This window comes from Balaenoptera ricei, chromosome 18 (assembly GCF_028023285.1).
Source record: "Balaenoptera ricei isolate mBalRic1 chromosome 18, mBalRic1.hap2, whole genome shotgun sequence".
NCBI lineage: Eukaryota > Metazoa > Chordata > Mammalia > Artiodactyla > Balaenopteridae > Balaenoptera > Balaenoptera ricei.
Genome location: NC_082656.1, coordinates 25,896,898 through 25,922,777, shown reverse-complemented (window position 1 = coordinate 25,922,777; position 25,880 = coordinate 25,896,898). Strand labels below are relative to the sequence as shown.

Genomic DNA, 25,880 nt, shown 5'->3' with positions numbered 1-25,880 from the left:
GTATAAAATATAGAGAGTTCTTTGAAAGTATCAGCTCTTGCTGTATATTAATTTAATAATTAACCTAAATTTAAGTCATAAGTATTTGACCTTCCCTCAACTATAGAAAAAATATTTCAAAGGTCTTTGATTTTATTAAAACGTAGTCAAGAAAGACATAGCCAAATTTCTGTTACTTTTCTTAGTAGTGATAATATGATTATTTAGGATGTCTCTATTTTTTTTTTTAATTAATTTATTTGGCTACCCTGGGTCTTAGTTGCGGCTCATAGGACCTTTCAGTTGCAGCATGCATGTGGGATCTAGTTCCCTGACCAGGGATCGAACCCGGGGCCCCCTGCATTGGGAGCGTGGAGTCTTAACCACTGGACCACCAGGGAAGTCCCAGGATGTCTCTATTCTTAAAGAGTGTACACTGAAGTATTTAAGGGTGAAATGTCATGGTGATGTCAACTGACTTGACAAATAGCCAAACAGGAAAAAAAGGGTATAAATAAATATATAGAGAGAACAAATAAGGCAAAATGCTATCAACTGTGAATCCAGGTGGATGGTATAGGTGTTCAGTGTACTATTTCAACCTTCCCATATTTTGAAATTTCTCATAGTTAAAAGTTGGGATAATTACAGTGAAAATTAGTAGGATTTGGGGGAGGAAAATAAAATATAACCAAATGAGAGAAGAATTTTATTTTAAAGTCAAATGAATGATTAAGAATGTATGTGGGGCTTCCACAGTGGCATCGTGGTTAGGAATCCTCCTGCCAATGCAGAGGACACGGGTTCGAGCCCCGGTCCGGGAGGATCCCACATGCTTTGGAGCAACTGGGTCTGTACGCCACAGCTGCTGAGCCTGCATTCACTCTAGAGCCCGCCAGCCACAACTGCTGAGGCCCGCGCACCTGGAGCCCGTGCTCTGCAATGGGGGGTGCCTCTGCGATGAGAAGCCCGTGCACCACAAGGAAGAGTAGCCCCCGCTCGCTGCAACTGGAGAAGGCCCACGGGCAACAGCGAAGACCCAATGCAGCCAAAAATAAATAAATAAAATAAATTTATATTAAAAAAAAAAGAATGTATGTGGATACATACGTACATTCATATAAATACATAATAATTTCTACAAGAAGAAATTGTGTTTTGGGAATTCCCTGCCGGTCCAGTGGTTAGTTCTCGGAGCTTTCACTGCCATGGGCTCGGGTTCAATCCCTGGTCAGGGAACTAAGATCCCTCCCACAAGCCGCACAGCATGGTCAAAAAAAAAAAAAAAAGAAAAGAAAAAAATTGTCTTAAAGTTTGAAAAGTTAAATTTTGTATTTCTTCATTTTATAAGTAGTCCACTTAGAGAACTCATTATTCTAAAAGGAGATAAAGAATGATCATATACACTACTTCAAAATAAATTCTATAAATATGAAGGGGTGTTCTATGTCAGACTGTGTTAGGTGCTAGGAAAAGGACAATGAATAGAATCTAGCTCCTACAGATTTAAATGTATAGCAGGAGACAGGCATTAAAGTCACCTGAAACACCTGGTTTATGTACCAGAACGTGGTACAGGCAAGAAGTAAGCTTTAGCTGGAGAGCAAGGAAGGAATTATGAGTAGAGTGAGAGCTGGCAGTGAAGGCTACAGAAATTGGACTGCACTCTGTGTGCAAAACAGATCTAACAAAAGCTGCAAGAAGGCACTATCACGAATGTTGACTCTTGAGCCCTTAAACAAAGAATGGCTCTGGTCAGAAACATCACATAATGATATGCATCAGGTAACATGTAGGTTGCAAGAGAAAAAAATAGGAGAAACAGGAAGCAGGCAGAGAGTCCACAGAACTCTTTGAGACTGTGGAAATGAAGATTCTGAAAGGTACACCAAAGACAGTTTGAAAATCAGAGGTAGGGAGTGTAATTACAATGTTTTAATATCTGGCAGTGAGTCTTACTCAGAAATTGACATTCAGAGTAATAAACTATCCAATATAATACACAATTTACTATCTTTCAGAGCTAAAGGTATGTGTTTTTGTTGCTCTTGTTGTTTTTCTTCTGGTTTGTTTTTATTCTCAAGGTCTAAAAAGGAAACTTTGATTAGAGATGCTAAAAAACAACTGAATCAGTCCAAGAAGGGAGTCCCAGTGATCAGCTGTGGCCACTGTATGTTTCCTATCAACACAAATACATACAATGATAAGATGACAAAGAGCATAGAAACTAATGCGAGGAACCACATAATTTCCATTAGATATTCAGTCATCGTAAGTAACCAACAGAACTTAGAGGAAAATAAAACATTAAAAGGAAAATATAGAGTTAAATAGTACTTCTTTAATTAGGATGGAAAAAATGTGATCTTTCTACTCCTTACAAGTCAACGATTTAAGAGAATTCAATTCTCTTAAATCAAACTTGTCAAAAGTTTAAATGGACCATACAAGGAAGACTGAATCGTCTATAAGGCTGTTTTGATTCTAGGTAATGTATACTTCAAGATCAACTGAACAAAAACCCAGCATTTATATTCTAGAATATACAACTGTAAGACTGAAGTCAGCTTATGAAAATAATCAAAGAATCATTTTTACTGGATTTGGAAGGGCTCCTATATTTTATTATAATTCATGTTCTGGAAATTCATGGCAGTAGAAATGGAAAAACAGAACCTGAAAATGTCCATCTAATTTTCTGCCTTCCTCCCTTTTCCCCATTCTAAATCAGTCAAGACCAGTCCCAAGTGTCTGCAATAGAGCAGTCTAATTTGTTGTTTCATGTCTTTTCTGGGGTTATGAGGCAGATTTGATTTGATTAAACCACAAAACTATTCTTCCAACTCTGCCACTCTAAAAGCCTGAAAAAGAGGACCTTCGATTCTTGGCCTCCAACCTGTTTGAACTTTAGAACTATTTTGGATACTATCTGAGAAGATAGTATTTTCCCAAGGACTAATGTGTATTTCTTAGAACTCAATGCATTCCAAAGGGTCATGATATGTAAATTTATGTTAAATTTTTACAGCTTCTAACTTTGTTTGAAAAAAGATCTGAAACTATTCTCTGGATTTTCTTGTATGTGGATCCCTTCTTATATGGATCAATTCAGTTACACAAAGCTATAGAGAACTGATTCAAATTGATTGAATAACATCAAGTAATGTCAAAGTTTAAAAGTAAGGAAATCAGGGTCTTCCCTGGTGGTGCAGTGGTTAAGAATCCGCCTGCCAATGCAGGGGACACGGGTTCGAACCCTGGTCCGGGAAGATCCCACGTGCCGCGGAGCAACTAAGCCCGTGCGCCACAACTACTGAGGCCACACACCCAGAGCCCGCGCTCCGCAACAAGAGAAGCCACCACAGTGAGAAGCCCGCGCACCACAACGAAGAGTAGCCCCCGCTCCCCGCAACTAGAGAAAGCCCACGCGCAGCAACGAAGACCCAACTCAGCCAAAGAGAAATAAAGTAAATAAATTTATAAAAAAAAAAAAGAGTGCTTTAAAAAATAAATAAATAAATAAAAATAAGGAATCATTGATACAATCACAGGACTGATGCAACGCTGCTGAAACAATCTGTTGACCAAGAGTTCTAGCTTGACATCTATATAATTTTTATTTTCACTTCTGAATCCTGACACGTTTAACAACGACTCTGGTCAGAAACATCGCACAACGATCTGCACCAGTAAGTTTAGTTTTCTCACCTAATACTCTGAACGGAAGAATTTAATGTTTCATCCTGCATGCTACTGGTTGCTTCTCCTTCTGGAACAGCTTGTACTGGCTGTACTACATGAATAGTCCGGAAGAGCTGGGTAGGATATGGAGTCTGTGTGGACTGCATTGTCCTAAGAACCTCTGATGGCTGTGCAGGTTCCACAGGATCTTTGGGTTTTGCAGCTTTAGAATTCCCTGGTTTTAGAACTGTAGTGGCTCCTCCTTTTATCCCTGGACCTGAAGATACTCTCGATCGACTTGCCTGGTTCCTACTCGAAGTGGTTGTTGAAGACAGTGATGGATCTGAAGACTCTATGCTGGAACTTGGATCCTCATCATCTATATAAATAAGGTCTTTCGGCATATCCTTAAACTGATACACCAAGCGCTGACCTTCTACTTTTGCCAGAATACCCCTTTGGTAATAGTACCTATTCAAAGCAGACAATTTCATCAATATTGTATTCAGTTATACATAAACTAAAATAATATTCAACACAATAAAAATTTCTTAATCATAAACAAAAGTTTAAAGCTGGAAACAAACAGGTGAGAAAAGACTTTCTAAATGAAGGGTAGTTATTTCTCTTCCATAGCTTAATTATAATGTCCCTAACCTGTTTAAATTTGCTTCAGTAAATCTGAAACAATTTTCTGTATAAAACTTAAAGATGTACAAATAGAAATGATTCAAATTCTGTCATTTATTTTAATTAAATCAAGGACCTAAAAAGTGTGTGAGTTAAAAAATAAAATGCCAACTGTAACTAAATAGTTCTGGTTTAAAAAGGTTACCAAGTTCTCAGATCACTGATATTTCTAATAAATCTTTCTCAAATATACCCAGATCCTGAAGACTAAATGACATGATCACAAGAAAAACAAACTAAAAGTGGGTTTAAGTGATACATTTGTTCAACATTTTCACAATGGCTAATATTATGCTCGAAGCATTAATTTATTCCAACACAATATATTACACATCATACCTGAGATTCATGTTTAAAAATGCACCCTCTTATTCAGTACCTGCATTACCACTAGTTGTTACTTTGTGCTGACCTTAAGTTTAATGACTCAAAACATGTGAGCCTTGTGGTCAATTTACAATTTCTGATGATAGCTTAACATTTTCTGATCCCTTCATAAATAAAATATCTCATTTGCATGAAGATTTGGGGGGAGGAAAGAGAACATTTTCCCAGATTGGAATCAGATTTCAACTTAAATACATACTCATTTCTATAAGAAGTGTGGTTTTAGCCCTTCAACAATAAAATTCACCATTTCTTTAACCCACGCACTTTTTAGAAGTCACCTACTTTTCAGTATTTAGGAACCGCTACTGGTCACACAGTGAACTATGGAAGCCTCACGTACCTGAGGGCTCTTCCCATGGTCTCATAATTCATGTCAGGCTTGTTTTTGTGCTTCCCCCACAACCGGGACACTGCTTTAGAATCTACCAATTTAAAAATGCCTTTTTCTCGCTGGGTCCACTTGATATATTTAGGACAAGTAGCTTTGTCCTGGAGCAGTGCCAGTAAAAACTCCCAAAGATAAATTGTGTTTCCTGAAACAAAAGCAATTTCTTTTTAACTGCCCAAAATTTCATTTGAAAGAACACAATAAAACACAACTAAAGGTCTTCTTAAGTTCCATCTATAATTATACAAACATACTACACAGTTCAGTTAGTACTGGTGATATAATGGTCATAATTTTTAGGGTCTAACATAGATCTTTTTATTAGTCCCGTATAAGATGTCTGAACAGAGCAATCCTGCCAATTAGATGTGTGATGACTTAGGGAGAAAGCATTTTGAGACAATTTTTTTTTTCACCCTCTTTAAGAACCGTTATTACGCCGAAGAAACTGAGAAAGAGTTGTACAAAACCTTTCAATAGTTGTTCTTTTTATATAAAGAGCCAGCAGATTAGCCTTAATAATTTTCTTCAAATTTGGGCAGCAGTTATGAAAATACTAAAACTCCAAGACAATGTAATAAAGTGCCTATGAACTGAAAACCTAACGTGGCTGAATTCTTCCAAGAGGCTCTTTATTAAATGAAAAGGATGGATTATTTTGACAGGTAAGCGAAAATCTCCTAGATGGATTTCTTGGACTACATTATTACCAGTCCTTCTACAGAAGGTGGCAACTGTATCTTATAAGCATGTGGCAGCAATAAGATCCATTTCAATAAAAGCTGGTGGTTTCTACTTACAATATGCAGACATTTTAAAGCAATCTGAATGTCACTTGACCCGTAAGTATTATAGGGAAGTTACAGTAGTAGTACTTACCCTTCCCATCTTTGTTTTTCTTCCTCACAGATATGTTTGGTGTACTGGCTGGGGAATCTGGTCGTGGTGGTTTAGTTTTTCTCCCTGAAATCACAATGGCTCTACATAAATATGTGCCCTCAAAAGAGAGAGGGAATGGACAATTTAGCTGTTTACAAATGCTGTTTTGTCATTGATCCTAAATTTCAAGTGCCAAATATTTTATACATGGAACACATATATTGGTCTCCTAAATGCTATTTATTAAAAGGAAAATAACTTCAGTAAAAATTTGACATTAACTTAGGTTAGATCACACTTTTACGTAGAAAACAATACTTTGGCTCATTTGTAAAAATGAGGTTAAGTTTAAACTTTACATTTTGTCTTTGAGGTGACAATACTGCCAGTGCTTTCTTAAAATCTGGGGGAATTTTCTTGATGCTGATAAAACTTGGGCCCAAAAAATAAGCCACACAGGTTTGTCTGCCTCTTGGTTAGTTCTCAAATACTGGAAACTACCCAAAACTTCTAGAGATATAAAAAATAAGTGAGGCTGAATTTTTGTGAACCACATAGTCAATTTTTATTTTCTTGTGCATTTTTAAACATCTCATTCTTCTATATTTCTTTCAGTTTACGGCAAACAAATTTACTTTATGATTATCCATCATCCAGTCCTAAACAAGTCCAATGCAACAGAGTTAAACTGTATTTTGTGCAGCCTTAGTCTGGGTCAACCAACTATTCTAAAACTGTGTTTGTGATCTTTTTTTTGCCACTTATCTAGAACCACAACTTGGCAGCAACGTTGCCTGTGATTTAGGTTAAGCTGATGATGCTGTCTGAACAGACTACTACCCTGTATATGAGAGACAATGAAGATTAAGCATAAATAGATACTTTAGTTAGTACCATTTACCCCTACATTCTTGAAGCTGACTCTCTGATCTTAGATCATAAGGGTGAATGCTGGAGTAATATAATATAGGCAATAATTTAGAAAAGCAGAATTCTAGAGCTAAAGTCAAAGGTTAGTGACAATACATCCCAAGACAAACTGAATAGGAAAATGTTTCTTATTTTGTTTTTTTTTGTTTTTTGCCCATGCCGCGTGGCTTGTGGGATTGTAGGTTCCCCAACCGGGGGTTGAACCCAGGCCCTGTGCAGTGAAAGCATGGATTCCTAACCACTGGACTTCTGGGGAATTCCCAGGAAAACATTTCTGAAGTTAAGGTAAGAGTCAAGGAGAAGAGGGTCAAAAAAGTTACTCTTAAGGCCAGGCCCCTCTTGAAACTACCAGATGTATAAACGTAGACCCTAGGAGCCTGGTGTCTCAACTTCCATCATTACAGACATCTGCAGAGAACCTCTGCATGACACAGAGACTTCTAGCTAACTGTGTTCATGATAGTAAGGATTGGGAGAAGCCAGACTTCAGTTAGCTCCTATCCTTCCTCCCATCTTATTTTGTGCTATTTACTGACTTGCTCTGATAGATAATATTTTCTTTATCCCACAGTTTTCCTCCACTCGTTTTAGTCATGGCAGATACTGTCAGTAGCCTACCCAATATCCATCCTCTCCATCATCTTCCTTACTGTTCACGGTGGCGATGTACACAGCTCCACATGAATTACAGATTAGTTGGGTATAGAAATTCTGGTAACAGTTATTTCTTCTCAGTACTTTGAACATATCCAGCCCTTCCAGCCTTTATTGGGAGTTTGTAAGCTGCCAATCCAATAATCAATCCTCTTCAGGTAATGTAGATCCTCCCTGGTTGGTTTGTTTCTTCTTCTTCTTTTTTTTTTTCTTTTCTTTTTTTGATGGGGTGTGGAGGGTAGTCTTTGATGTTCCACATTTTTACCATAATATATTTAGGCTTGGATCTATTTTAGTTATGCTACTCAGGATTCACCATGCCGGGATTAACATCATTCTGGAAAATTCCTCAGTCATTATCTTTGAATACTGCCTCTTCCTCACTCTACACATTCTCTCCTCCTAGAGCTTTGATTAAACATGTAGACCTTTTCATGCAATCTTCACATCTCTCTTTCATATTTTTTATTCTACATCAGATCTATATTGGAGCTCACTAATTCTCTCTTAAGCAGTGACTCATTTGCTGTTTAACCCATATATTATGTGTTCTATTTGGTCCCTTATCATATCAGCCTTTCACCGTTAAATAGGATGTTAGTCTTTCACTTTCTAAAAACAGCTTTATTGAGGTATAACTGATACACAATAAACTGCTTATGTTTAAAGTTTACAATTTGATAAGTTCTGACATATGTATACACCTGTGTAACCATCACTACACTCAAAGATAATAAACATATTCTTTGCCCCCAAAAGTGCTTTGTGCCCTTTTGTAATCCTTACATCTCACCTATCCCCACCCTGCCCAATCCACTCATATATTTTCTGTCATTATAGATTAATTTACAGTTTGTACAATTTTATATAAACAGAACCATACTCTTCTTTTTTGGCAGAGGGGGAGGGAGTCTGGCTTCTTTTCCTTAGCATAATTATGTTGAAATTCATCCATTTTTGTTTTATGTATCAATGGTACATTTCATTTCATTGCTGAGTGGTCTTTCATTGTATGGATATACCACAAATTTGTTTATCCAATCAGCAGCTGATGGACGTTTGGGTCGTTTCCAGTTTTGGGCTACTGCAAATACAGCTGCTAAGAACCTTCATTCATGCATAAGTTTTTCTATTAAATGTATGGCTTCATTTCTTTTGGGTAAATACTGAGTAGTAGAATGGTTGGGTCACATGTTAAGTATACATTAAGTTTTTTAAGGAACTGCCAAACTATTTTCCAAAAATATTTCCTCCATGCAGGAAGGTGGGGTAATCATAGGGCTCACCTCATTGGTTTCCTGTTTCCCAGGGATCACTCACTTTTGTTGACAGATGTCCACCACTTTCTTTAGTACCATTGCTTCATATATTTTATCTGTGGTTTTAGCTGTTTCAAACAGGAGGGTAAATCCAGGTTCTGTTTTTGTTGTGTTTTTTTTTCCAGCTTTATTGATATATAATTGACATATTGTGTAAGTTTAAAGGGCACAACATGATGATTTGATATACTTATATATTGCAAAATGATTACCACAGTAGGGTTAGTTAACATATCCATCACTTCACATAATAATCACCTCTTTTTTGAGAACACTTAAGATCTATTCTCTTAGAAATTTCCATGGTCACCATGCTTGTACATTAGTCCCCAGAACTTACTCATCACATAAATGGAAGTTTGTACCCTTTGAGTGACATCTCCCCATTTCCTCCACCCCGCAACAAACACCATTCTTCTCTCTGTTTCTATGAGTGTGGCTCTTTCAGACTCCACATAAAATGATAGCATACAGTATTTGTCTTTCTGACTTATTTCACTTAGCAGAAAGTCCTCAAGGTCTGTCCATGCTGTCACAAATGGCAGGATTTCCCTCTTTCTCACAGCTGAATTATAGTCCATTCTGTGTATTTATATATCACATCTTCTTTATCTGTGGATGAAGACTTAGTTGTTTCCAAATCTTGGCTACTGTGAATAATGCCGCAGAGAATATGGGGGTGCAGGTTATCTCTTTAACATCCTGTTTTCACTTCCTTTGGATATATACCTAAGAAGTGGGATTGCTGAATCATACGGTGTTCCTAGTTTTAACTTTTTGCGGAACCTCCATACTGTTTTCTACAGTGGCTGTACCAATTTAAATTTCCACCAACAGTGCAGAAAGATTCCCTTTTCTCCGTATCTTTACCAACACTCTATCTCTTGTCTTTTCTATCACTTTTTCTAGCCATTCTATAGGTGTGAGGTGGTATCTTACTGTGGTTTTGATTACACTGCCCTGATGATTAGTGATATTGAGCATCTTTTCATGTACCTGTTGGCTGTTTGTATGTCTTCTTTAGAAAAACGTCTATTCAGGTCCTCTGCACATTCTTTAATTGGATTATTTTTTTGCTATTGAGTTACACAAGTTGCTTATATATTTTGGGTATTAACCCCTCATCCGATATATGATTTACAAATATTTTCTCCCATTCTGTAAGTTGCATTTTCATGTTGTTGATTGTTTCTTTTGCTGTGCAGAGTCTTTTAGTTTATTGTAGTCCCACTTATTAATTTTTGCTTCTGTTGCTTGTGCTTTTGGTGACATATCCAAAAAATAGTTGCCAAGTCAGGTTCTGTTACTCCATCTTGACTAGAAGAGGAAGTTTCACCTGGTATTTTTTAATAGTCTCATTCTTTGACAATGTTTTATATTCCCTTGCATTAATAATTACAATCATATTCATTGAAAGTTTCTATTTGATAATCCTATTATCTGAGGTTCTTAGCAAACTAACCTTAGGGTTTTCTATGTCTGCTGCTTCTCATTCAGGAAGTATCTTTCTTATGCATTCTGTGATACTGAAATGTGAGTTCACCTTCAACAGGGTTTTATTTGAAGAAATACTGTGCAGCCTGGATTAAACGTATGACGTGCCAAAGCAATTTTACAAGAGCTTCGCCTAGTGCCCAAAGTTACTGCCAGCCAGGGGCCATTGTTATGTTAATTACTTGGCTAGAAATTCCTAAAGTCAGTAACAGTTTAAAATCTAGTCATAAACCTAAGTTAAGACAAATCTAGGATTATGAATTCTCAAAGGAAAAATTTTTCCACCCAGCTGAGAAATACAAGCTTCTTAACATCTGTCCGTGCCAAAGGGTGGACTGTTTTTCCCCTTAGGGTATAGCTAAGGGATCCCAATTATATGCTGAGGTCTCTGTCTAATACCCCATCTTGCATTGGACCAAGACTTAAGCATCTGCCTCTACGTGGGCAATAAAACCAAGCCCCTTGGACATCCAGACTGACATGTCCTTCTCAGCCCTCAGAGCTGCTGCAGTGTCAGCTCACTCTTATTTTCCTCTGCATTTTTTGGCTCTTGGAATTTCCCTTACTTTCATGTGAAGTTAGGTTATGTGGTGGCTGGTGATGCCATCAACCAAGATATTAAACTCAAAAGATTAAACAAGCTGGAGTGGAATCAAAAGGCAATGAAATGGGAAGAGTATCAGTGTTAGAATGTAAGTATGGTCCTAATTTGTGAAAACTTTAAAATTCCCTCTAACACATGCTAACATTTCCCTCTTCAATTACTTACCTGCTGATTTCCAACTTGTATTCTTCCCACTGGAATCCTATATTGGAATCTATGCTGGTGGTTTTCAAACTATGTTCTGTGGGAGGAAACTGACCTCAGCCCTTACCCTTGAGCTCTTTCTGAGCTTGGATGAAAGAGTTTAGATAAAAGATTGAGGCTTTAGAAAGTTGGAAAATCCCTTTTCTGTGAGATAGACCAAATATTCTAAATGTATAAAAAAGTATAAAATAATTCTTTAAAAATGAATCTAATACGAAGAAATAACTCTGTTTTGTACCTTCAATTTTTTCTCACATAAGTTTTAATTGGGGTAGAAATATCCTCGAATAAAAGTTATATTTAGATTCCACATCAAGAGTTGACTGTTTTCCCTTAACAAATTAACCACCCACCTTTCTTTCTCTTAGGTTGTTCTGGTGATGAGCGTCCTGGTGAGTGTGCATATGTCTCTTGAACGTGCTGAGTTTCCATCACTTCAGGAATCCCATCTAATGTGACGGATACATGGGTGATTGGGGCAACAACAATGTCATCTTCAGATGAACTAAATATATTATTATCTAATGGAAATAAAATCAACTAATTGTAATCAACTTTGTATTATAAATCAAAATTTATAATATTATAAATTAAAAATATTTCCTGTTTCTTTGAAGATTAAAATAGAAATAAGATTTTGAAATCTAGTCCCTGCTTTTTATTTCCTCTGCCCTAAGTCAAGTACCCTGAGGCAGTCCAGGCTTGACGGGACTATTCAATGCCCTCCTTACTTGACTTCCTATCCCCAGTCTATCTTGTCTCTCTTCTCCATTCTTCACATTGCTGCTAAAGTTTTTCTTTAAAACCTAAGTCTGGCCTGACCATATTATTCTTCTCTATAAAAACTTTACACCCTGAAAATTAGAAAGAAAAATAAAATGGACATATCTTCCCATAGTTTACAGGGGGAAAAAAGATAGGAACAACCCCAACTCCACAGCATGCCATTCTGAGCTTCCACAATCTACAAACCATTATGAAGCTTATACTTCAGCTATACCAAAGCATTTTGAATCTCAAACATTTCATTGTTTTTTTTTGCAGGTCTGTGTCTTCCGTTCAATCCCCTCCGCCTACCTTGAATGCCCTTTCCTGTCTCCTCCACCCATGAAAAGCTTATTTGTTACTAACAGCCCAGGTCAAAACACTGCCTCCATAAAGCCTGTCTCTGGTGTTTTCAGCTAGAGAAATCTCTCCTTCCAGAACACTCTGCTATCCCTCTCATGGCCTTTATTTTTGGCTTTTACAGTTATTTACATAAATAACTATCTTCAAAAGAAAACTGTCAGCTTGAGGAAAGAAACAAGATCTGTTCATTTCTACATCATGTTATTGCCTGATACATTGCTGTGCATATAGAAAATATTCAATAAACATCTTAAATTGATTTAATAATAATTAATTTTATGAGTTTGACTACTTTCTTGTCAGAAAAGTCCAAAGGAGAACATGGATTTAAAAGCAGATCAATAAATGTGGCAGTGAATTTTATGCCATGAAGTCTCAGAAAACATTTCAATGGATTTTTGCCTATTCACTGATGAATACTGACTAAAGATCAATAAAGATCAATATTGACTAAAGATCACTAAATTATAATAGTTTGGGCCCTAAATACTTCACCAATGAGGTTAAGAAGAAATTCTGCATAATCTGCTATTTGACAACTAAATTACTTTTTTATCCTTAATGTCCTCACTCGCCAAATTAAAAAAAAAAAAATCTTGTTTAACTGAACACTTTAGCAAAGGTGCCTCAACTAGTACTGGTACTGTACCTTAAGATGCACTTGGGACCAAAAAAATATAAAACATGGTCTCTGGTCTCTTGATATTTATCATCTGAGAGAGAGATGGCAGAAGAGCTTTTCAAAGCATATAAACATGGTCCTACTATATAGCACAGGGAGCTATATTCAATATCCTATGATAAACCATAATGGAAAAGAATACAAAAAAGAATGTATACATATGTATTACGGAATCACTTTGCTGTACAGCAGAAATTAACACAATATTGTAAATCAACTACACTTCAAAAAAAAAAAAAAGCATATAAACATGAACAGTCATAACACAACACTCACTGATGCGCTTTTCGTCCAGCATAGGGCCAGGAGAATCCATATTGAGGAGTGCTTCAGCAGCCTCGATAGTTTCAATTGTTTCATCCCCATTATGACAGGAAGCTTCAACTACAATACATTTAAAGAGAAAACAGAATTAACTACAAGACATTTGTTCTTCTAAAAAGCACAGATTCAGGAACTCCCTGGTGGTCCAGTGGCTGGGACTCAGCACTTTCGCTGCCAGGGGCCCAGGTTCAATCCCTGGCCGGGGACCTAAGATCCCATAAGCCGTGCGGCGTGGCCTAAGTAAATAAATAAATAAATACATAAATTAATTAATTAAAAAGCATAGATTCTCATCTCTTGAACCAGGATACATCACTTAATACTCTGGTTGATAACCATAGTTTGTCTCAACATAAAAATCTATACTGATAATGACTATATTTCTCATTTAAAACTTTGCAAGATGTGGGGGTTTTATTAAAAATAACAACAACAACAACCAAAAACCTCTGCAAGACGCTGGGAGGTAAAAAAGTAAGCAAAATAGAACTCATACTCTAGGAGGAAAACACTAGTCATTTCTGATAATTCTTGTATTTACATGAATAGTAACCTAAGATGTCACTGGGCAGGTTGTGCTGTTTCTGTTGACTCCATACTTTAAAATAACTGGGTTGATAGTTTTAGGTCCCTTTCAGCTCTAACACTGATTCCAGTACTCTTAGTTCACTCATAGGAATGAATATGAGTCTCTGTTAATTTCTGAATCTTCTTCCATTCTTCTATAATTAGTGAATTGCCACCATCACCAAAAGTTTTAGTCGTAGTCACATTATTAGAATCTAAACACTCTTTGATAATTATAGTATTCTGGTACCTTTCTTCTCTAATGTGTAACATAGAACACTAATTTCCCTACTGTGAACTGTGCCTAGTCCAAGTAGTTTTTTATGTTCTTTAAAAGTATTAAAATACAAATGAAAATTAATCCAAGTACATGCTAGACACTCGACACTTCTCTGCATCCCAGAGAGATGTCCAAAATAGCTGCACAGTGAATTCCCTGGATGGCTTTTAGCCCCTCAGTTCTAGGATCAGCACCAAGAAACTAAATAAAGAGCTACCAATGCTCTCTTTTCAGGGATAAATTCAAGTTTCCTGAATGTGGTATTTATCATCCATAATCCCTTGTACTTACTTGCTATATTTTCCCCTCAATATTGACAAAATTACACATTATTTTTAAAAACCTGAAATATATATATATATAAATAAAATCATGATTTTCAGATTCAGGGTTGGACTGATAGTATATAACTCAATGAATATAAGTCTTTTAATTTTATAAAACATTAGAAAGTAAATATAAACGTAGTACTTGAAGCAAAAGTTCTTTTTCTCAATCAAATGAATGAAAGCGATCATTTACACACTGTCCTCTCCCTATTCCTATTCAATCCAGAGAAGCAACAAAATCATTTTCCTCTTCATTATTAAGATTATAACCAGATTTCCAAGAAATCTGTAGTTCTTTGAAATTTACCTTAACTTTCCATTAGAATATTATAACATTTATTATCCTAAATATTTCCTAAACAGTTCACACGCTCTTTTAGACTGAAGATTTCCAAGAATCTACAAAATTCTTCGTTGATTCCAAATCCCCAGCTGGCAAAAATAATGAATGACTATCACTCTTAAGTAACTGTACAAGGAAATGTGGAAGATACAATAGTATAGGACATGACCTTTTTCCTTATCTATTGGTAGCGGATACTTAGATACTGTCTAAGAAAATAACAAAGTGATCAGTTTTATGGTATACAGCAGGCTGACTACAGGCACTGTATATCATTATAAGTTAGGAAGGCTTCCTGAAGAGATGGGTTTAGCCTGAGTCATTTAAGATAGCTAGAATTTAAATACTTTGAGAGGAAGAGAGAGAAATTAAAGCAAGAATAATAGTAGAAGCAAGGGCATGAGAAGAAGTATTATGCATTTAAAGAAAATGAGATAATTTTCATTTAATTATATAATTATATAATTTTCATATAATGGTCTATACCATTAGAAAGCAAAATGTGTAATTGCTAAAGATTATTATAATAACGGCATATTAATTAATTTGCTTTACAAATTGACTAATGTGGCTGACTGCCTCCCCAAGGGAGGAATCCCACAATAGGCATGGACTGCTGAAGGAGCAGAGACCAGAGACAATTCCTGAATGATGCTTTCAAAGAAGTTCTGGATCTCGGACTATATACTAGTCAGCTCCTCTCAATTAGGAAAACCTCCCAACAAAGCACATTTTCTCCCATAAAATACTGGCTAACACTGGGAGTCCCGACAACCTGCCAAGCCAGAAGAGAACCTTCTTCTTCCAGATATGAAAGATGTATCTGCAGAATTCCAACCTTCTGGGCTCCATTCCCTCAGCTAATATCTTTGAACCCAAATATCTATAGGTCACAGGGACGACAAGGATCAAGAAGACAGCCAACATAAAAAGAAGCAAGGATTTTAATCTAGCCTGGATTTCTCTAACAGCAACTTAACCCTTATGGAGTCTTCTTCTTTTAAAGGCTTTAAGCTTTTCCTCTTAAGGCCAGTGCTCACATTTCTGAGTTACTACAAAAAGCACTCTAGAGCACCTGAATAGATTTTTGACTAGTTTTTTAATTCTAAAAGTAGGTGTCCTTTTCACTTTCATATCAAGATATAAAAAACTTCATTAGGAGATTCAGAGTCTTCGTTAGGAAACTACTTCCCCTAATTATAATGAAAAATAAATCAATTAAATTTTAATTATATATTCTATTAAAAACAAGTGCTTAACTGACAAAGGATTAATCTCCAAAATTTACAAGCAGCTCATGCAGCTCAATATCAAAAAAACAGACAACCCAATCCAAAAATGGGCAGAAGACCTAAATAGACATTTCTCCAAAGAAGATATACAGATTGCCAACAAACACATGAAAGAATGCTCAACATCATTAATTAGAGAAATGCAAATCAAAACTACAATGCGATATCATCTCACACCGGTCAGAATGGCCATCATCAAAAAATCTACAAACAATAAATGCTGGAGAGGATGTGGAGAAAAGGGAACCCTCATCCACTGTTGGTGGGAATGTAAATTGACACAGCCACTATGGAGAACAGTATGGAGGTTCCTTAGAAAACTAAAAATAGAACTACCATATATGACCCAGCAATCCCACTACTGGGCATATACCCTGAGAAAACCATAATTCAAAAAGAGTCATGTCAAATGGATAAAGAAGATGTGGTACGTATATACAACGGAATGTTAATCAGCCATAAAAAGGAACGAAATTGGGTCATTTGTAGAGACGTGGATGAATCTGGAGACTGTCATACAGAGTGAAGTAAGTCAGAAAGAGAAAAAAAATACCGTATGCTAACACATATATATGGAATCTAAAAAAAAAAAAAAAAAGGTCATGAAGAACCTAGGGGCAAGACGGGAATAAACGCAGACCTACTGGAGAATGGACTTGAGGACACGGGTAGGGGGAAGGGTTAGCTGGGACAAAGTGAGAGAGTGGTAGTGTATATATGTACATGTATACACTACCAAATGTAAAATAGATAGCTAGTGGGAAGCAGTCGCATAGCACAAGATCAGCTTGGTGCTTTGTGACCAGCTAGAAGGGTGGGATAGGGAGGGAGGGAGACGCAAGAGGGAAGAGATACGGTGATATATGTATATGTATAACTGATTCACTTTGTTATAAAGCAGAAACTAACACACCATTGTAAAGCAATTATACTCCAATAAAAACGTTAAAAAAATTTTTTTAAAAAGTGCTTAAAAGTCCAATTCCTCCATAATAGTTAAAACCAGAAAAGATAAATACCTCAAAAAGTCTAGCAAAATGATTAAAATAAGGCATTGTAACACTTGCTATTAAAAACTTAAGCCTCCTATTTAAAATCTTGTAGATTTACGGTATAGTAGAAAAGCATATCGCGGGACTTCCCTGGTGGTGCAGTGGTTGAGAATCTGCCTGCCAATGCAGGGGACACGGGTTTGAGCCCTGGTCCAGGAAGAGCCCACATGCCCTGGAGCAACTAAGCCTGTGCGCCACAACTACTGAGCCTGTGCTCTAGGGCCCACGAGCCACAACTACTGAGCCCACGTGCCACAACTACTGAAGCCCGTGCTTCTAGAGCCTGTGCTCTGCAACAAGAGAAGCCACTGCAATGAGAAGCCCGCGCACCGCAACTAAGACCCAACAACGAAGACCCAATGCAGCCAAAAATAAATAAATAAATAAATTTATTTTTAAAAAAAAAAAGAAGAAAAGCATATTGCTCCTCTGTCAAGGCTCTGAAATTCTATGAATTGAAGAAAATATCCTACTAAAACTAAATTCTTGAAAAAATCAGGCAAGTAAGGCACAGATAACTCCATAATTAATTACCATCTTCTAAACATTTATATAACACTAAATGTTCATTTATATAACTCTAAATGTTCATTTATATAAATAAGTTTTATAAATACTTAAAGTCTGCTGGGTAGATGAAAATGATAAAATTAGTATGTATAATTATTCAGTTGCCTATCAATTAAGAAAATAGAATGAGAATTTCAAATCACTTCTTTGTCAAGCTTTTTATAATGAAAAATTCCAAACATATAGGAAATCATATTTATAATGAACTGAATGCATCAAGGGCCCAGCTTCAATACTTAACAGTCAATCTTCCTTAATCTATACTCTCTGGCCCAACACAGACACGGGATTATTTCAAAGTGAACCCCAGAGAGCCTATCATTCAATCGTAAATATTACAGTATATAGACAATACCATGATCACATCTTTTAAAAATCACTCTTTAAATCAGCTATCCACTTAATATTGAAATTTCTGTCTCAGATTTTTTAAATCTGAAAAAGTTGGTTTGTTAACCAGATTTCAAACAAAGTTCATACATTACATTTGGTGGCACGTACCTTCCTTAGTATTTTTTTTTTTCCCATTTTTGTTGTTTATCTTAGGAGAAACAGGGTCATCTGTTTGTAGTTTCCCACATTCTAAATTTTGCTGATTATATATCTGTGGTGTCACTTACCATATCCCTCCCCCCGTGTATTTCCTGTAAACTGGAAGTTATATCTAGAAGACTGATTTGATTCACATCCAATTCTTTGGCAAGAATACTTCAAAGGTGATACTGTGTGATTCAATGGGCCTTTTGAAGGTAGGTAGGTCTTCCTTCAGTACTGCAAGGATTGAGAAGCAGGTTCAGGTGTTGCCAGCCTGATCTATCCAGCATAAAATTCTCCATCAGCCTTTTACCTAATGGCTTTAGCAGTTACTGATGATAGTTACCTAGATGCACTATTTCATTAGGGATTTCAAAATGGTGATAATTCTAATCTTACCACTCCTCTAGCATTTATTAACTAGAATTCTCTATAAGGAAGAACTTCATCATAAACTATCTGGTTACCCTGAGCCACGGTTCATACAATAAGGGCAAATTAAACACTTGGCTCTTTTTCCGTTATTTACTGATTTTCAGAATAATAAATGGGATCTTTCAAAAGTGACCACTGGGACTTCCCTGGTGGTCCAGTGGTTAAAACTCTATGCTCCCAATGCAGGGGGCCGAGGTTCGATCCCTGGTCGGGGAACTAGATCCCGCAAGCCCCAACTAAGAGCCCGCATGCCACAACTAAAGATCCCGCATGCCGCAACTAAAAGATCCCTCATACCGCACCTAAGACCCAGCACAGCCAAATAAATAAATAAGTAAATAAGTATTTAAGAAAAAAAAAGTGACCACTAAGTTTAAAAGATTTTTATTAGCTTTTGGTTTTATCTTTCTATTTTTAAATTTATTTATTTATTTTTGGCTGTGTTGGGTCTTCATTGCTGTGCGCGGGCTTTCTCTAGTTGTGGAGAGCAGGGGCTACTCTTTGCTGCGGTGTGCGGGCTTCTCATTGCTGTGGCTTCTCTTGCTGTGGAGCACGGGCTCTAGACGCGTGGGTTTCAGTAGTTGCAGCACGCGGGCTCAGTAGTTGTGGCTCACGGGCTCTAGAGCGCAGGCTCAGTAGTTGTGGCTCACGGGCTCTAGAGCACAGGCTCAGTAGTTGTGGCACACGGGCTTAGCTGCTCCGTGGCATGTGGGATCTTCCCGGACCAGCGCTCGAACCCGTGTCCCCTGCATTGGCAGGTGGATTCTCAACCACTGCGCCACCAGGGAAGCCCATATCTTTCTATTTTTAAATGTAAGCAAACACATATATATCATTTATATTCTTTCCCCTATCTTAATTAATAGGTAACCATTCATGCTGTACTGCCCTTTGCTTTTTAAACTTCATATACACTAGAAATCATTCCACAACTATATATAGAAATCATGCTACCTTCTGAATTTCAAAAACGTAAGGCAAGTTAAATGTGGTTAATATCAGTAATCTAATTTGTAAAACTTCGTTTATTCCACTTAGCTTCAGTGCTTAAGTCAGGAAATACAAAATAAATTGGTGGTTCCTACATGAAACAGGAATGAAAACCAAAACAAAGTACAACTAAGCTTTTAAAAATATAGAGAAAATGTTTGCCCTTCATTAAATGGTTTACAAAAATTTCTTGTAAGCAACAATAAAACCCACAAGCCTTTTTTTTCTTCCAATTTTATTGAGATTATAATTGACATACAGCACTGTGTAAGTTTCAGGTGTACAGCACGATCTGACTTACACACATTGTGAAATGATCATCACAATAAGTTTAGTGAACACCCATCATCTCGTATAGATATAAGATTAAAGAAACAGAAAAAAATTTTTCTTGTGATAAGAACTGAGGAATTACTCTTTTAACAACTTTTATATATAACATACAGCAGTGTTAATTATATTTATCATACTGTACATTATATCCCTGGTACTTTTTTATCTTCTAACTGGATGTTTGTACCTTTTGACCACCTTCGTCCAATTCCCATTCTCCCCATCCCTGCCTCTGGTAACCACAAATCTGATCTCATTTTCTATGAGTTTGTTTATTTGTTTTCAAAGTACACCTGACCTACAACACTGTTAGTTCCTCAACATAGTGATGTGGTATTGCTATACATATCAAAATGATCACCACGATAAGTCTAGTTAAGACACATCATCATACAAAGATATTACCTAGTTATTCACTGTATTCTCCACACTGTACATAGCAATATATATATTATTTTAAGTTGTTGATCACTTAATTTCAAACGCATTTTAACCCTGCATTTTTACTCCCCAACTCCACGTTTACTATTTCTGACATCATGTTTTACGTCTTTCTGTTTTGTGTATCCCTTAACTAACCATTGTGAATACAGACGGTTTTACGATGTTTGTCTTTTAACCTTCCTACTAGCTTTATACATGGCTGATTTACTACCTTTACTGTATATTTCGCATTTTACCAATGAGATTTTTCCTTTCATAATTTTTCCTTTCATAATTTTCACATTTCTTGTTGTGGCCTTTTTTGGCTAGAGAAATCCCTTTAACATTTCTTGTAAAGCTGGTTTGTTGGTGCTGAACTCTTTTAACTTTTGCTTGTCTGTAAAACTTGATCTCTCCATCAAACTTGAATGAAAGCCTTGCTGGGTATTCTTGGTTGTAGGTTTTCCCCTTTCACCACTTTAAATATATTGAGCCACTCCCTTCTGGCCTGCAGGGTTTCTGCTAGAGAGCTCACAGCCTTATGCGAGTTCCTTTGTATGTAACTTGTTGCTTTTCCCTTGCTGCTTTTAAAATTCTCTCTTTAATTTTTGCCACTTTAATTACAATGTGTCTTGTTGTGGTCCTCTTTGGGTTGAGTTGATCCTGTTTGGGACTCTCTGTGCTTCCTGGACATGGATGTCTGTGTCCCTTCCCAGGTCAGGAAAGTTTTCAGCTATTATGTATTCAAACACGTTCTCTGCCCCTTTCTCTCTCTCTTCTCCTCTGGAACCCCTATAATGCAAATACTAGTACACTTGATGTTGTCTGAGAGGTCTCTTAAACTGTCTCATTTCTTTCTATACTTTTTTCCTTTTTCTGTTCAACTTCAGTGATTTCCACTACTCTTGTCTCCCAGCTCACTGATCTTTCCTCTGTGTCATTTAGTCTACCGTTAATTCCTTCCAGTGTATTTTTCATTTCAGTTATTGTACTCTTCATCTGTTTGGTTGTTCTTTACATTTTCTAACTCTTTGTTAAAAACTTCTAACTTCTTGCTCTGTGCACCCATTCTTCTCCAGAGTTCCTTGAACATGTTTACGATCATCATCTTGAACTCTTTATAGGGCAGGCTGCCTACCTCCACTTCACTTAGTTCTTCCGGGGTTTTACCTTGTTCCTTCATTTGGAAGATATTCCTCTGTCGCTTCATTTTATCTAACTCGCTCTTTTTATTTCTATGTATTTGGTAGGTTGGTTACATTTCCCGACCTTGGAGAAGTGGCCTTCTGTAGGTGCCGTCCTATGCATCCCAGCAGTGGTCTCCCCTCTGGTCACCAGAGCTATGTGTTCTGGGGTGCTCCCTAGTGGACCGCGTGAGTCCTTCTGTTGTGACAGGCTAACTATTGTGGATGGTCTGGTAGGTGTGACTGGCCTGTGGTCCAGTTGTTTGCCAGGTCCTGCCTTGCACGGAGGCTGCCAGGGACCCCAGGTGGTCCCAGGGCTAGTGCTGGCTGACCAGTGGGCAGAGCCAGGTTCTAGAGTGGGTAGTTGTGGGGCTCGGGATCCCCAGATCTAGTGTCAGCCTGCTGGTGGGCAGGGCCAGTTCCTGACATGGCTGGCCATGGGGTCCAGGGTGTCCAAAAGCTGCTGTTGGCCCACCTGTGAGTGGGGCTGGATCCCGAATAGCTGGCTGAGGGGTCCAAAGGGGTCCATCTCCTTTAATAATTTCAATTTTAGACTCAAGACTGGTAATGAAAGGATCTCCACATAGATGAAGCTCATAGTCAAATGCTTTTCATAAATTTTTAATAGCACAGCCTTGTTTCAAAGGAAATGTTATATGAAACCCCAACATATAAACAGATAAAAGTAATACTTTATCATTATACATTTTAAAGGTTAAAATGTATATCAAACTTGATATGAGATAAAGAAATGATAAAAATGAAAGTGTTCTGATGAACATGAAAATTTGAAATCAGGGGTTATCGATGACAGCTGCCATCTAATATAACCCTCAAGTCCATAAAAACAGTTTGATCTTTTTATTGAAAATTTCAAACAGAATCAAAATTATGGGACATAGTATAATGAATTCTCACATATCCATTCTCAGCATCAGTCATTATCAAAACATAGTCAATCTTCTTTCATCCACACTCCACTTACTGCCCATGGTCCCCTCACACACACCCTGACCCCCAGGATTATTCTGAAGGAATCCATGACACTGTATTTTATCTCTAAGTATTTGACCATATGTATCTAAAAGATAAAGAATCTAACACAATGCTATTATCATGCCTAGAAATGTTAACAATATTCCTTATCATCTGAAGTGCTACCTAGGTCTCATAATTACAGTTTATAAACTGTCCTATCCCCATCACCATCTTCCCTGTAGTTTCTCAAAAGCACAGTACTCTCCCCTCCCCCACTCTGGACTAAGGAGGGCTATAAGATCCTTTCATTTCTCATGACATGACTCGAACAAGTACAGAAGAGTTAAACAAAGGCTTGGGTTGGAAGTTAAGAAAGGCAAGAGAGAAGAAACATGCAAATAGCAAATCTGATTTTCAAGATGTGGCTTATTTTCTGGATCCATTCCACACCAGTTCTGTTTTCCAGGAAGGAAGGAGCTTGTCTGCATCTCGTCATCAGCTATCTTCAAGTCTAAGCCCAAGAGAGTGAAGCACTGGAAGGAAGAAATAATTCCTTCTCCTAAAGATCCAAGATCTGCTTTCCTAGTCTCCATTTCTTCTTTGAGGACCAGTATCTTCCTTGGTGACTAAATCCAGGAATAAACACTCCTTCAGGGGAGACCCTGGTTCCCAACCCACAGAGAGTGTAGCCTTACCCTAAGGCATCAAGAAAGTAGGTCAGAACACACTGTGGCGAAAACCCCATTAGCTACACAACACATACATGCATAGTGGTGGTCATTCTATTATACAAAACACGAAGTACACAGTCAGTGATGAGTTGAAACCTCTAATCTGATTAATCCAATTGTCTTATTGATAAGCGTGAAACAAATCTAGATTTATCAAAAACTTTCATTGGGTTGCTCTGAACAAAAATGTGAATATATGAGAACATGCTTTGTAAAAAAATAAGAGGACAGTACAAAAACTAAGTGTTGTTCATCAACGTTATCAATGACTCAGTCACTTGGTACATGACATAGGCAAGTCATTTAACTTCTCTAATTTCAGTTTTCTTTTTCTGCTGTGAAAATTAAATGAGTACTTTTAAAAAAATCTACTATGTTAATATGATACAATGATAAGAAGACAATGCCATTTTGGAGGTATTGTTGCCCAAAATGGATTATCTCATTCCAATCATGAGAAAATATCACAGAAATAAAACTGAGGGGCATTCTACAGTGTCTGACCAGTACTCCTCAAAAGCATCAGGTTATGAGAGACAAGGAAAGACAGAGGAACTGTCATAGACTGGAAGCGACTAGGAAAAAATACCAACTAATTGCAACGTGAGATTCAAGATAGGATCCTGGAACAGAAAAAGGATGTTAGTGTGAAATGCGTGGAATAAAGTCCAGGTTTAGTTGATAATACTGTGACTAATGTTAATTTCTGGTTTTTAATTTAAGAATAAATATTCAGAGCTTCCCTGGTGGCACAGTGGTTAAGAATCTGCCTGCAAATGCAGGGGACACGGGTTCAAGCCCTGGTCTGGGAAGATCCCACATGCGGTGTAGCAACTAAGCCCGTGCGCCACAACTACTGAGCCTGCATGCCACAACTACTGAAGCCTGCACACCTAGAGCCTGTGCTCCGCAACAAGAGAAGCCTGCACACCACAACGAAGAGTAGCCCCTACTCGCGAGAAAGCCCACATACAGCAACGAAGACCTAATGCAGCCATAAATAAATAAATAAATAAAACTTAAAAAAAAAAAAAAATTTAAATAATCTTTGCTTCTAAATAATTAACTTTCTCAAACACCTCCAACGTCTCTGGCCAAGATATATGAATGTAAATGTATAAAATTACAAATGCATGCACCAGTTTCTAAAACTGATGGAAAAAAGCACCCCCTCAACACTTAACATTCAGTTTGAAATACCCTACTAGTTCTGACTGAGCAAATCTTCAAACCTCGGCACCTTATCCTACATTTGGGTCACGGCCTCCTATTTTGCTTCCTGCGGCAGCAGTAACAAAAGAATATTCCTATCTTTTGCCCTGCAAACAACCTCTCATTGTTATCAGGAGTACACAGCTAGGCACACAAACAGTGCTCAGTGAAGACTTGGTGAACCGAGTTGGTTTGGTTCCTCTTACACACCTTCTATTTCGTCACGTTCATCTCTGTCCATTTAGGAAAGAAGGAGGAGGAGATAAGTGAGCACTACGAAGCACAGGCAGATGAGAAAGAAAACATCATTTCCTTCTTCCCACAGGGCTCTAGCTTCCGCCGGTAACGGAGTTACTCAAAACCGAGTCAAGAACTTTTTATACCCCCCAAATCACAGGGCTAACCCACTGACTAAAACTATGCTGAAGGAAGGTGCTGTCAGAGGCACACACACCTGTAAGGGTGATGTCGTCATCATCCTCATCGATGATTTCCTCTTCGGCGACATCCAAGGAGCTCTCGGTGATCATGTCATTGGGCTCCTCCACACAGGCTAGACCCGCGTAGCTATTGAGAATGTCAGCACCAGGAACGTGTTCCACGATGACGGCAGGAAAAATAGCTGGATCACCAAGCTGGGAGGGGTGAAGGAAAAAAAGGATTAACAAAGTTTTGCTTTTGTTAAATACAACCCAAATTATTTTATACAATTTAGTTTTCACATCATCAGCTACTTGTATATTGACAAGCTTTCTAGGATACAGAGAATATATATCTACTAAGACCAAATAAAACTTTCATTACCAATTTTGTGTCTTAACAGCCAAGTTTTCATTGGGAAGTTCCATAAAAGTATGTTTTTAAAGCTCATTAAATTAAAAAAACTAGTATCATTAATGCATAAGAAGTGGCATACAAATGAAATATACAATTAAATAAAATCTCAGCAAAAGTTTCTTTGACAGAAAAAAATCTGTGAGCTTAATAAATATTACACTGTCACTTAGCACACAGGCCGTGTTTAACAAATAACTGCTTTTGATTCAAATGGGAAAATTAACTTTCACTTTCTATCTGGTAATAAGATCAGGGAAGTTGAGAACTGGAAGAACTCTAGTCTAGCCATCTCATTTTACAGATGAGGAAACTGAGGCAGAGAGGATTTTTAACAGCCTACTCAAAAATCAGTTAATTAGTCACGAAAAAATTCAATGTTAAAAGTGAAAGCCAAATAAAAAAATGTTTTGAATGCAGCTAAGTATACATGAATCATAATACTAT

At 37.3% G+C, this 25,880-nt stretch overlaps 1 protein-coding gene across 5 annotated transcripts in view; it reads right to left on the bottom strand.

Annotated features, from left to right (window-relative positions):
* Positions 1-25,880, bottom strand: part of ELF1 (E74 like ETS transcription factor 1) — a 104,845-nt gene that overhangs the window by 5,502 nt on the left and 73,463 nt on the right. For 4 of the 5 annotated variants that reach the window (XM_059902557.1, XM_059902558.1, XM_059902559.1 and 1 more), the window contains exons 3-8: positions 25,054-25,234; positions 13,299-13,406; positions 11,566-11,733; positions 6,008-6,091; positions 5,081-5,273; positions 3,688-4,131 (exon numbers count right to left, since the gene is read on the bottom strand). In XM_059902557.1, the coding sequence (XP_059758540.1) occupies positions 3,688-4,131; positions 5,081-5,273; positions 6,008-6,091; positions 11,566-11,733; positions 13,299-13,406; positions 25,054-25,234 (1,178 nt within the window). The remainder of the gene's footprint in view (positions 1-3,687; positions 4,132-5,080; positions 5,274-6,007; positions 6,092-11,565; positions 11,734-13,298; positions 13,407-25,053; positions 25,235-25,880) is intronic. The other variant, XM_059902561.1, reaches the window with a different exon arrangement.